Source organism: Nesoenas mayeri, assembly GCF_963082525.1.
Source record: "Nesoenas mayeri genome assembly, chromosome: 2".
NCBI lineage: Eukaryota > Metazoa > Chordata > Aves > Columbiformes > Columbidae > Nesoenas > Nesoenas mayeri.
This window is the reverse complement of record NC_137543.1, coordinates 10,042,842-10,057,114: the sequence shown is the minus strand read 5'-3', so window position 1 is coordinate 10,057,114 and position 14,273 is coordinate 10,042,842. Positions and strand designations below refer to the sequence as shown.

The window sequence follows — 14,273 nt, the reverse complement described above, 5'->3', positions numbered from 1 at the left end:
ACTTCTGATTTCGTTTCAGCCGCAAATACAGAATCACAGAATCAACTGGGTTGGAAAAGACCTCAGAGATCATCAAGTCCAACCCTTGGTCCAGGTCCAGTCCATTGACTAGATCATGGCACTAAGTGCCATGTCCCATCTCAGTTTAAAAACCTCCAGGGACAGTGAGTCCAGCACCTCCCTGGGCAGCCATTCCAATGCCTGACCACTCCCTCTGCAAAGAATTTCTTCCTGATATCCAGCCTAAATTTCCCCTGGCAAAGTTGAAGCCCATGCCCCCTCGTCCTATTGCTGACTGCCTGGGAGAAGAGACCAATCCCCACCTGGCTAGAACTTCCCTTCAGGTAGTTCTAAAGAGTGAAGAGGTCACCTCTAAGCCTCCTCCCAGCTCCCTCAGCCTCTCTTTCCCAATCTGAGAGAAGCTCCAGGTCATAGAATACCACACAAAGTCTGTACAGCCAAGGAGGGAAACCTGGAATCTCAGTCTATCTGGCTAAAGTATGCATTTTTTTTCCTGATATGAGGGCCCAGTGATAAATTCAAGATCTGATATCTCAAGAGCTAACAGGTGCTGAAACTAATTCAGCACCTCATACAAAAGGTAGACTTCTCTGTCTCTATGCGTAGTAATTTGCTTTAATCTTTTGATTCACGTATTATATCCAGTTTATTCTCAATAATAGTCTCTTCTACTTCAGTCCCAAGCTGATTTCAATGGTCATTTTTGCCAGGTGTCCTTGAGTGCTCCACACTGAATCCTGAATGAATAAAATGGGAAAGAAGAGGTTTTTTGTCTATCAAAAGAACATGAATTAGATCTAAGATTTTCAATGATGAGATATCTGGGTCAAGCTGACCCAGGGAAATTCATTTGACTGAATAACTAAGACTTCCATGCCAAACATTTCTCTCTACTTATGAGCAAATATTAAACGAAGTAATCTCTTTGAAACAGGCTTTGAAAAGCTTCCATTAGTCATTAAACCCTTTTGATGCCTCATTAATTCTATCAGTATAAGCTGGTTTTGATTAACCAGGTTGTTAAGAGTCTGCTGTCAAACACTGATAAAGAGGGAGAATTTGCTTTACAGATCACAGGCATGTAATTATGTGTCTCACCACAGCTGATAAAGTGTGAGAAATTACCTTCAGCCCCACAGAAATCACCCCAGCACATTTAACACAAAGTAATCTGATGACATGTTCACATCTATAAGGTACATATTAACATGTCTCAGGAGCCTTTGACGCTTTACTACCACATTGAGAATGTTCAGACTGAAAATCAGGATTTGTGGGAAGGAAACTGAAGAAGTCTGATTGATTTATCTAAAATATTATAGACCTGTACTAGAGACACACCTAGAAAAGTTTTAAGAATATTTGACAGTGACTTAGTATCATGCATGAATTGCCAGATAGAGCTAAACCATAAGCATAAATTTAAATATATATATTTTTTTTATTTAGAATAATGAAAAGTAGTTTCAGTGAGATTAGTACAGCTTTTAATATACACATAATGGAGGGTGATCATTTTTTTTTAAGCATTTAAATACTTGAAACTGTAACTAGATGCTGAGGATAAGCACACAGAAAGTTCTGAAAACTATGTAAATCAGCATCTTTAAGCATTCAGAAGTCTAATACAGGTTAATGGAAATAAAATGGACTTGATTCCCTTAGAGGATTTCCACTGCAGAATGGACTTCCGTGCAGAACAGACAGCTTGTATTTCTTTCATAGCTTATGTCATGCTTCACTTCAGCTGTACTTCATAGGTGACTGATAAATCTCTATGGATGTTTTCCCTTTGAAAATGTTACACTACTGATGCACTTTTATTTAAATGTGGAAGCATATTGGAACTTTATTATCACTCTCAGTGAAATCCTTAATTAAAAAGTCAGATGGCTGCCTGCCTGGTTGCAAAACCAGAGGAGCCAACACTAATTTATGTACGCTGTAAAACAGGCATAATTATGCTGCCGGTAGACTTGCAGATGGTTAGCACTGAGAGCATAGAAACAAGGGTCAAAGCATAGCCTGACTGAATCTCATCTTTCTAACCAAATGTTCACCAGTCTTCTCTTCTACACTCATATTTTCTGTGAAGTTGCTTATAGTTTGAAACTGTGGAGCTTTAAAGTGTTTCTGTTTATATGATACATGCTATAACTTCAGAGATTTTTACCCCAGACACTAAAGCTGTGCTATACTGAAAGTTTTATTCCCAGTAACAGCAGTACAGCTCCCAGTGTGGACTTGGTCATTATGATTTCCCTATACCTCATGGTAGGTAGAAAAGCTGTTGTCAAATAGGGGAAAAGTCTCTTATAGGTTGATATACATTCATAGTGACCTATATGGAAAAATTGCCACTGTGTGCAGATCTGAACTCATCCAAGGACTAACTCTTATGCTGACATCTAGACAAAGTAAAAGGCTGGTCCTGTAATACAACATCTCCTTAAATGAGTTGGCTTTTGACTCTTGATTTCTGGCTGATTCCCATCAAGTCAGGGTTTTTCTATAGAGGAGCTCTAGGGGTAGAATTTCTTCAAATGAATGTGTGGATTTCATGGACACTTTCTGTTAGAGATTCTGCTCCTAGGAAGGGCTCTGTTGTTGCAGTGTACAGGAAGGGCTTGTAAGTCAGAGGTAATTGTCCAGTCTGTCTAACTCAATTTATGTTACAGGAAACCATGAACAGAAGGAACATCTCCAATGGCTGGGTTAGTGGAGAACATCATTATTTCCCTTCCTTCCTCGTTCCTTCTAATTTCAATCTTTTAAGCCCATCGAAGGACCATCAAGATGATGGAGAGACAGGAGCATTTCTCCTATGAAGAAGGGCTGAGAGAGCTGAGGCTGCTCAGCCTAGAAAACAGAAGGATCAAGGGGATCTTATGAATTCATATAAATAGCTGAAGGGAGGGTGCAAAGACGATGGAGCCAGGATCTTTTCAGTGGTGCACAGTGACAGGCCCAGAGGTACAAACTCAAACACAGGAGATTCCCTCTGAACATCAGGAAACACTTTGGTACTGTGAGGGTGACCAAGCACTGACACGGGCTGCCCAGGAATAGAATCCCTGGAGACATTCAAAAGCCATTTTGACATGATTTTGGGCAACTGGCTGTAGGTGGCCCTGCTTGAGCAGAGGGTTGGACCAGATGACCCCTGTGGTCCCTTCCAACCTCAACCATCCTGTGATAATGTGATTTTGTCTGGGTGAATTTACAGTTCCAAACACATTCTAGCTTTGACAGCTAACACCTGGTCTTTAGCAAAAATTCTGAAAAATAATAATGCTCAGGCTACCCTATGGCTTTCTTTCACTATACCTTAACCAGTAAGAAATGTATTTGCTACTCTCTAGTTTGCCCTTATGGGAATTATCATTGGAAACATGCAGTGGGAAAGCACATTTTGCATGTCCAATACCGTGTCCCATACAGGGTATATTCAGATATCCACACTCAACATTTATGACTGTAAGACAAAAGGCAGTTCTGAATCAAGCTTTGCTATTTTAGTGCATGTTCTTCTGCCAGACAGCTGTAATTGTAAGTGCAGTGTTGCTTTACACTGTAATAGTTAACGGATTCTCTCCTGTTTTTTGCTTTTTTTGGACCTACCTGAATCTATTCAGCCCTGGGAGCAACTGGACTCCTTTGTCTTTCATATCAACAACAAAAGTCTCTTGTTCTGACTGTGCAAATCCAAAACTTACATCACATCACCCAGTTTTAAAGCAACAGGAAGATTTTGTGGCAAACCCATGTGCTTTCCTGAACTGCTGTATATCCTTTTTCATCTCAGTAATGTTAGAATTTGTCATTAACCCCATCCACCTTCTGTCTAATGGATGACGAATAGATCCATCCACTGCATACTGCTTAAATTCATCCAGTCATCTAGTCAGAGATTAAATATCACAATATACGTGCACACAGTGCTCTCTGAAACGTTAATCTACTTAACCTAATTACGTAGTAAGAGATAATGCTGTACATGCAATTGCTGAGTCTGCAGTGGCAGAATGAGGCAAGTGACAAATCAAAAAGCAGCACTTCTGTTCCTACTGCAGGGAGGAGCAACCTGCTGAGAATGCACAGCGGTTTGATCAGCTGTCAGGTCCTTAACTGGGAGAGACAATGCGGGTGCTATTTTTCCTTCTTTGCTCATCTTTTCATTGCAGGGGTTTTAACTCTCCTTTGTTTCTTTTGTTATCTTCTTTGCATTTTCACTATACAAGGGATATTTTATCTATGTTGGTCCCATGTTCTTTGTCTTATTTCTTATGTCTTCTTGTCTCAAAGTTGCACTACTCTAGTGATCAATAATATTTTGTGAAGTGTGTTTACGCTCTTGTGGTATCACCTTGTGCTTGTACACTTTGTTACTCTGTGCTCAGCCTCTGCTTCTATTCTCCACAGCCCATGCACACACTGAGAATTTTACCGAAGCTGAATCACAGAATATACTCCATTTTCAGATTGGACCCCAAGATCACAGTACCATGTGAAATAACTCTTTCTTCAGCAGTTCCAAATCACAAAATCACAGAATCACAGAATGTTAGAGATGGGAAGGGACCTCGAAAGATCATTCAGTCCAATCTCCACACCGGAGCAGGAACACCCAGATGAGGTTACACAGGAAAGTGTCCAGGCGGGTTTTGAATGTCTTTGGCACCTGCTATTAGTTTTTCCTATGAGACGTGACTGTATCTCAGTATATCTTGCTCTTTCTTTCCCAAAACAGAGCATTATATATTTACTAAGAAACCAGATGAAAAAGAAAATTGAGTTGAAATGGAGAAAGATCTAATTGTATTATCCTTTGGTTTGATAGCGAAGGTCAAATTGTGCAGCTCTTTGCTTAGCAAAACATGAAATAAACTTATTTGGTTGGACGGTATGGATGCTTGTTTTCCACAACCTTCTGAAACTATTGACAGGTTCATCCAGATTGGCTGGATGTCTGAAAGGTGGATTGTACTTACAAGATTTTCAGAAATAATCAATGAAGAAAAAGAGGAAGGCCTTCAATGTGTTTGCTTCTTAGAAATATCGGGAAATCCCCACAGTAATCAATAAAACTACAGGAGGCAAATTTTTGGATCTACGGCCAAAATTGGCTGATTTTTATCTTTGAAAAGGTTGTGGAGCCTTTTTAATTCACCCATCCCAGGGTCAGCAAAATTCATATTTACGCACACACAAAATATAAAGTAGACTTGAAAGGAATTACAACAGAAATTACCCATCTGACTGCTAAAAATGACATTATCTGTTGCCCGTTTTCCGTCTTGTCTGCAGGGCCATTGGAACTGTCTGGGACCGGCTGTGTCCACCATGGGTCAGCCCTGGCCTCTCCACACAGTGGCCCCTGCAGCCCCTGATGCCAACACCTGGGCACAGACACCATGTACCGTCTCCAATGTGGATGCTTTGATGTGAAAACCAGAAAATGATCCATACTCATCCTTATGGTCATATAACTATTCAGTGACATCAAAAAGTAAAACATATTACTGTCTTTTTCATAGTTACCCACATGATTAGGAATTTATAGCCACTAGGAGTATATTGCAAAAGAAGCGGATGTTTTTATACTCCAATTACCAGAGTAGAGCTGATTAAATAGATTTCAGGGCTGAGAGGCTTATACTATGAAATAATTTACTCTGGAATTGGAAAAAATCAAGTTGGTGCACAAGAAAAATCCAAGAAGGTACTACAATAGATCAGACGATGCTCAAACTCAACTTTGGTTTGTGTCTTTATGATATATACATTTTCTTTTCAGTTCTTATCATATGCAGCATTAGTATGAAACTTCATTTTTTTATCCTATATCCATTTCCAATTGCAACCAAAGAAAATGCATCAGTTCAGTCCAACAGCCTAAACAGATGGATCTATTCTGCTTCTCTTCAGTACACTTTAAGAAAAACTACTCATCTTTATCTTACATTAAACATCTGTGGGGACTCATAAAGCACCTTAGAGAGGCTAAAAAACCTCAGAATTTAATAGCAATGTTTTTCTTTCTAACTGCTGAGTTTTTTGCACAATGGTTTTCACAATTCGGTAGACAGCTTTCAAAGAATGTATCACGAACTTGATTGTGTGCTGAGGGATATTATGGTACAACCTGAACCGAGACTGCTACTTAAACAACATATTTGAGATGGAGTTTTAATGGTTCCGTTGTAAATGCAGCTTATTAATTTTCTACCTTAAGGATGAAAATAAGATCTAACCACAAAATATTCTTTGATTCTACCTGAGGTGAATTCGCTTGCTCTGTCCCTTTTGGCTGCAAGCAAAAGCCAGTTTAAATCAGTAGCAGTTTCCTTCTGGAGAACCAAAGAAATTCTTCCTTTACAGAAAACCAGTTTTAAATCCATTAGCAAGGTAATGTAGGTCATAGATCACTTTTTGTTGCTGTTGTTGGATGTTTCTTTGAAATTACAGTGGCCTTAAAATATGTAAAAAAGCCCAAATCTATCTTTTTTTACTATAGCATTGAATATTCATTGCCCAAGTAAAAGGTCAAAAGAGACAAAGAGATTTCAAGCACATATATATCCTTAAATCCACTGTTTTGTAAACAACAGAGCCAACAAGGCTTGATTTCCTATGGTTTTATGTCATACATCCCCTACATATTCCTCATTTCAACAACCACCCAACTGAGAAATATATGTTGTGACCATCCCTGTGCAAAATCCCACTGTCTTCTCCATGTCCACCTCTTCCTTCCATAGTAATTCAAGGTCTAACCATATTTCCTAAACACTTCCCACACTCTCCTCAGTTTTCCCCCAGGTTCCCAGAACCCTATCGTCATGATTGCTACTTTACCACCTGGGCAAGAATGATAATTTGCACAAAGAGTTGTTACCAACATGTTGATTAATCGAGCGGCTCCTGTTGGAACACCTAATGGCTGATTGGTCTCTCCCCAACAGCAGTTGCATCAAGAGAATCCCTGTGTGGTACTCAGTGATGGTTTTCACTAAATTTGGAGGAGCTGAGTACTTCTGTGACCTTTCTCTTCTGTCAAATAGGATGAAAATAACAGAAATGGCATTCGAAAACAGAGTTAAGAATGGCATAAGCCTGGTTGTCTCAGGAAATCAGGGCAGGAATAAAAAGAAAAACAGAAGAAAATTGGTCTTGCTAAATTGCAATAATTTTTTAATGTAACCCAGTGTACATTTGTTCTTTGATGTTGCTTGTTTGACTCATGGGGCAGTCCAGAAGCTGAGGGAGAAATATATGCTAATGGAGCTTCTGGTTGCTACAAATAGGCTGGAGGGTAGGGAAGAAGAAGCTCATCCCACTACAGCTGCTCAAGCTATTTTTCTCCAACAGCTAAAAATGAGTCTTGATTCTTTGATGGGATCCTGAAAAAGCTGGAATGGTTTAGAGAGGCTGCATGAAGACGAACAAAAATGATCTGGCTGATATCTCCCAGCTTCCCCGTGGTCCCACAGCTGAGATACTGCATTTGAAATTATTCTCTCCCAAAATCTTCAAGGAGTGGCATTGCTATACCAGCTCCAGAATCCAGGAGTTCTGCATTACTCTGGAAAATTCACTGATACGTGGTGGCTTAGAGCAACATCTCTCACTCTCATAATACATTGTTTTCTTTTAGTGTTGTCCTCATGAAAAAGAAAACACTGAAGGGATACACAGAGATTTTTATTCTCTTCAGTTTAGTCAGAAGAATCATAAATCTTGTTACAAGCTTTCTTTTCTACAGTAAAATGTCATCTTTCAAGCTAGACAGTAAATTCTTTGAAGAAATGACAGTCTGACTTACATGGCTCCCATTCTGATTTGAGACTTACTAAGTAAACAATCTAGAAAATAAGAATTTTTATAGCAATATAGTAACAGAAAAAAACGCAGAAAGCACAGGCATAACAAAGTTATTGATAAGAAACGTAATAATATTTCCAACTTCAGCTATATTATACTTACTTTACACATGAGGTCATGGAAACATGTCAAACATACATGCCACATATAAAGGGAATGTTTAACAATGTTTCAAATTAAGGGAGGAACTTCTTCATTATTTTCAAAATCAACATAACTCTTCTCAGTCTTTGTAATCTTCTCTGGTTGTAACCTAATAGGTCCCTGCCCAACTCGTTCCTTTTCTTGGATTATCTTTGTCACATCGGGGAATGAATATTTACTAGGATCCACTTCTAATTTCTCAACTTGTCCACTCCTGAAACAAGAGGGAAACAAATGGAAAAAGCTTTTTTTTCAGTATCAAAGATAATATAACTATTTTGGATTGTTATAAAAAAACTCAGTGTAAACACAGAAATGTATTATAAAAACTCTAATATTTTCTACAAAAGAATCTTTGGCCTACAAACATCGAAAGTTAATTTTTTGATATCTGCAATTTGCTTTCTATCAGAACATGGTGACTGCTGGTATCACATTACAAATGGTTGGCTTTTGGTATGACAGGGTTTTTTTAATCTAATTGGATTTTTGTTGTTTTTCTGTTCTTTTTAACACAGATCCTTCAGACTGTGCGAGAGGTCCATCTTTGGAAAGCAGGAATACTTTTATTTAGAGAGTAAATGTTACTGTATGAACTTATTTGCTTTTATCAGCCAATTCTTATGGTTTGGCAACATGAATCCTCACCATATTTGCATTATGAAAAAAAAAAAAAACCAACATATATATCTATAAGAAAGGCTGGAGTTATAATAGAATTTCCAGATTCTGTTGCTACTAAAGATATTCTTTTAGATCACACTTAGAAATATGTACAGGCCACTCATTAAGGCAACCTATCCACTTCAAATTATGACCAAAGATTTGAAATATTCTTATACTTTCTGTCTTGTAGCATTTAAAGCCACTGTTCTTTTCTAACACAGGAGGTCAACAATTAAATAGAAAAAAATCTAGCCTGTTTTCAAGTAATCTGTAATTGTTTACATGAAAAATGGCAAAATGGAAATGGATGTTCCAATTTCTGCAAATTCCAACATGATTTGTACATCTCTATACCACTTTTCATTTTGTACTACTTTGGGTCAAAGTTCCAAGCTCAACATTACAAAAGACAGTGTGTCACTCTTAAAAGATGTGAGAAAACTACATTTTTACCCTAGAGATCAGAAAGGCTCATTAGAACTAAGATAACCAAAAAAAGTAGCAAAGTCACCGGATGAAATAATGTATATTTTTATGACAACACAGGTAATGAAAATGAAGTACGTTAAAAGATTTTTAAATCAAAATACACTATCTTTAGTTGTTAAAATGAAGACAGTTTTGCCAAGCAGCTTCTGAATTCTGCCCACGCTTCTCCATCAAGGCTCCGTGAGATCTGAGCAGATGTCCCAGCTCACACCTGTGTGTGGGAACCCCGTCCTGGAGAGAGGAGATGTAGAGGGATTCATGGGAGGTTCCTCCTCCTCTCCTTCTCCTTCTCCTTCTCCTTCTCCTTCTCCTTCTCCTTCTCCTTCTCCTTCTCCTTCTCCTTCTCCTTCTCCTTCTCCTTCTCCTTCTCCTTCTCCTTCTCCCTCTCCCTTCTCCTCTCCTCATTTCTCCTTATGCCATTAGATTTTTCTTGTGCTATAAGAATTATTTGATCACTTTGTGGAGTGAAAAATGACCAGAGAAACACCCTGAATTAATAATCGGGATAACCTTTTCTGAAAAAATGGCACAAACAAAAACAACTAGGTGGAGAATTTTATTGATAATGAAGACAGATACAAGAAAACTCTAATTTCTTTACCCTGAATGTTCTTTAATATATAAGGCTAAATTTTTTCCTATACTATACAGTTTAAGGAAATAAAAGTAGATTCAATTTGTGGCAACATTCTAGAAAATGTTTGTCTCCAAAAGGCAAGAGATATTTTTGCTTTGTGTGTAATTTATAAAATGTGCTGTGATGTGGCATCACTTTATCCATAACTGTTATGGAGACCCCAAAGAGGGCACACTGTCTAGAATCTTAATGTAACCACTAATCTGAAGCACCTCAGAAAAAAAATAAAGCATAAATATGAAAATTAATTACCCTCAGCCTGTGCTTCTCTCACATGTTAGAACATATTTTCCTTGATTTAAAATATTTTCATTAGTAGTGGTATTTTACGTTTGTTCAGCAGCTCTAAAATTGTACAAATTGCTAGTCATGAAAATACAATAAACTCTATAGAGTTTGAATGCCTCCTTGCTTAGTATCAGACTAAACTTCAATACACCAGGAATGAATTCTATTATGATTATATACATCAGTTCATTCTCCAAATTTAATCAGCGCATGTTATCGAGAAGTATCTCTTAACAACAGACAATATGAAAGACCAAGAATCAAGCTCAGGTGATGTTTTTCCAGAAAGGAAGTGGATTTTTATGTACTTATATGCACAGGATCAAATATTCCATCCTTGTTTAGTAAAGCTCCATAGTGCTTTCTCAACTACCACGATACAAGCAGTTGGCTGACAAGGAGACTTGGTTATGCAGAAGTCAATGCAGTGATGACACATCTGCTGAGAATCTGCCCCTCTTATCATGTAATTTACGCAAAAAGAAGCTGGGTACTAATGACATTAGGACTAACGTTTTTGAAAAAAAAAAGAATGAGTTTTAAGTCATCTAAACATTTTTTCCAGGCAATTCTACTTAGTAGAATAAAAATAATCTTGTTGCTGAAGCTCTTCCATGAGCAGCAGTAAGACAACAGTGATGAAAACAATAATACTTCTTGCAAGACCAGCTGTGGCACGTCTGGAAATCTCGATGTTTGAAAATTATTTCAATTTCAGGCTTTTAAACAAAATGAAGTTCACAGTTTTTCACACTGCTAACTACTGCTGAGTGTTCTCTACTCAAGTGAGACTTATGGTCTAAAGAATAGAGCGCTGTACAAAAATAAATAATACTGGATTAAATCCTTTCTTTTTTTCCTGGCTTTTTTTTAGTCCCTTGGAAAGGCTATTTCTATCTCCATATAGATCAACAATGCTTTTAAAAGAGAAAACTAAAAGACTCCATAAGAAAGAAGGTCAGTCTTTCCATTTTGCATAACTACCGCAGCCTGCTGAACAATCTGGTGTGTGACAGAGCACATATCTGATAATTTGATATTTTTTTTTTACAATTTACACTTTTGTTCACACAGTTCTTAATACCCATATTTGATATTTTAATGATTTGACAGTTACATTTCCCTGTTTCAACTTCTGAATTTCAATAAAATTTAGATTGCTAAAGATAAGATTTCTCATATGCTTGATCCAGAATATACTGTTTTTGATATTTGATTGAAAGTTTCCTTTCTGGAATCAGAATTTCCAAAGATATTCATAAGTTACAAACAACAGCTTTGGAGAGGCACTTTTTCCAGTCTTCTAAAATTGTGAATGAAACAGTAAAAAAAGTCATTATCAACTTAGAAAAAGTAATAATAAGAATAAGAAATGAATAAGAAAATAAAGCGATGAATAAGAAAATAGAGTGATTCCAGTATATGAAATTTTATTTTCTTTCAGAGCTTGAGAAAGACAAATCTTCATCTGCATACATTAAAAACTGATTATGAAAGTCAGGCGCTTGCCATACTTCGATCTCAACTTTTGAAAACACAGGCTTACAAAAATCTAACAGGTAATCTAAGCAAATAATCATGGTTCTATATATATCTGGAATATTAATACATCCTTCCCCTGTATTCTGCATTGGTGAGGCCACACCTGGAGTCTTGTGTTCAGTTCTGGGCCCCTCAGTTCAGGAACGAGATTGAAGTCCTGGAGCGGGTCCAGAGAAGAGCAACAAGACTGGTGAAGGGACTTGAGCACGAGACCTATGGGGAGAGGCTGAGGAAGCTGGGCTTGTTTAGTCTGGAGAAGAGGAGGCTTAGAGGTGACTTCATCACTCTCTAGAACTACCTGAAGGGAAGTTATAGCCAGGTGGGGATTGGTCTCTTCTCCCAGGCAGTCAGCAATAGGACAAGGGGGCATGAACTTAAACTCTGCCAGGGGAAATTTAGGCTGGATATTAGGAATAAATTATTTGCAGAGAGAGTGCTCAGGCATTGGAATGGCTGCCCAGGGAGGTGGTGGACTCACCGTCCCTGGAGGTTTTTAAATTGAGATTGGAAATGGCACTTAGTGCCATGATCTAGTCAGTGGACTGGAGTTGGACCAGGGGTTGGACTTGATGATCTCTGAGGTTTTTTCCAATCCAGTCGATTCTGTGATTCTGTGATCTTTCAGCACGTAAGTGGCCTCTCTGAAATGAACCTATAATTGGCGTCTTCAGAATCAGTGGATCATTGGGAAGATGGGAATGCACAATGGCTCGTAGAATCAAATTCATTTTTCAAGGACTAAACTACAGTCAAGAAGAACTAACAAATCACTCGTAAAAAGTTCTGATAAAGAAAAGGCTGACAATACCTAGGTCATTCTGTTCTAAAAGACAAACACATCATGCAAATTGAATTCATCAGTCTGAGCACATATGTAATACTGGCATCTATGTTTCTAAAAGTTAGACAGAAAATCATAGTCACTGTGACATTTTCAACTCCACTGTTCTATCCCTTGCCTTCTTTTGCACTTCAGTAAAGTAAATTTCAAACTCACCCTGCTCGTTAGCAAGATATATGCTGCAATACCTGCAATATGCAAATTGACCCTGAATTTCTAGATCTGGCTATAATACCATCTTATTTTCACTCCTTGATTAACCCGGAGAAAACAAAAAGCACTGTTATATTTGTCAGTTAAAGCTGAGTCCTTAATATTTAAACATTATGGAAGTTTACACTGAGAACACATTTCACTCTAGAAAGGTGTTAAGACTGTTTAGAAAGTTGTGGAATGTTACAAAGAGACATTAAAGTACTTCTCTGACCTCGGTCTTTTGTCCATGTCACATATGGACAACCAGACATTACTTTAGATTGCAGTGATCAAGAATTAACTGAAGAGTATTCTTGAAAATGCTTTTCTCCAGAAGGGCACGTTCCTGAAGTCTTCTTACCCTTATTACAGTTGTGGATTACGAGATGCCTGTGTGTGCAAATTCATTTTCAAATCACTTCTAAGGGACCCCACCTTTTGTTCTCCTCATTAGTCAAATGCTAGAGATGTGTACCCCCTCCTTTGATTCACTCCAGGCCTCCAAAAGAATGCAAATGGATCTATACTTTAATATGAATAAGAAGCCTTCTTAATATGTTGCTTAGTCATACCTGACTCCACTTTCTGGTTAAGAAGCCAAGTTCTTATGATTCCTCCTTTCCCAGACAATGTAACTTGTATTGTAAAAATTCTCATTGTCTTCACGACAGCTAACAAACTGTGTAGCCTGAAACTATTATTTCTGCAAATCTATTCACCTCTCAAGATTTACCAACATCTCCCAGATATTTATAGAAGGCAAACATTACCTCTCAGTAGAACTGACACCTGATTTGCCATTTGTGATCTTTCCACATATCAGTTCATCTTTCATGCAGGCCACACTTCATATGCACTGAGCTTTCTTCAAGTTAAAATATTTGTGCATGGTTTAGACATAGAAGTGAATCTGGGTTTTGAAAGACTACGTAAATCCTATTGCATTTCTTTCAAGTGAGGTTGCCTACAGCTCCATTCGATTTCTGGCCTCATCTTACCTCCTGTTCCAAGTCTTGAGGAAATTTCTCATTTTGTTATACCATATTTTTCTTTGCAACATGAAGTTCCCTCCTTTCCCACTTGTCACACCTCTATCCCTCTGTGTGTAGAAATGTAAGACTGGGAGAGACTCTCAGCCATTAATTAATAGAAAGGGAGCATTCCCACACTTCACAAAGATTCTTTCAGGGATCCAAATTAGAACTCCCCACTCCCCAAGAAAGATTCTTACCCTTACATCTACAAATTTCTCCCATAAATTTGCTCATTGCATCTTCTCCACCAAAATGAACCAAGCTAAATCAGAATTATCCAGTAAACCAGAGCTTTGAAGTATGTCTCATCTTCAGCAATACTGTTACATCTCAAGTGAGACAAATGTAGAGAGTTTTTTGAACAATAAGTCTTTAACCTTTCCTTCTTAATAAATGGAAAAAAGTTCAACGAAAACTAATAAGTTCTCCAAGGAAAGTAAATTAATGCTTGTTTATCCTTGTGAAACTATAAACCATAAAGGAAGTTCTGTTAACAAGTCTTATGACAACACATTCTCTAGGAAAAGGTTGT

At 37.8% G+C, this 14,273-nt stretch overlaps 1 protein-coding gene across 1 annotated transcript in view; it reads right to left on the bottom strand.

Moving 5' to 3' along the window:
- Window positions 1-8,076: 8,076 nt before the first annotated feature.
- The window catches only part of DNAAF11 (dynein axonemal assembly factor 11), a gene marked incomplete at both ends in the record, with an annotated part of 38,313 nt that continues 32,116 nt past the window's right edge, over window positions 8,077-14,273 (bottom strand). The window contains one exon of the mRNA XM_080339628.1: window positions 8,077-8,263. Coding sequence (XP_080195754.1) covers window positions 8,077-8,263 — 187 coding nt within the window. The remainder of the gene's footprint in view (window positions 8,264-14,273) is intronic.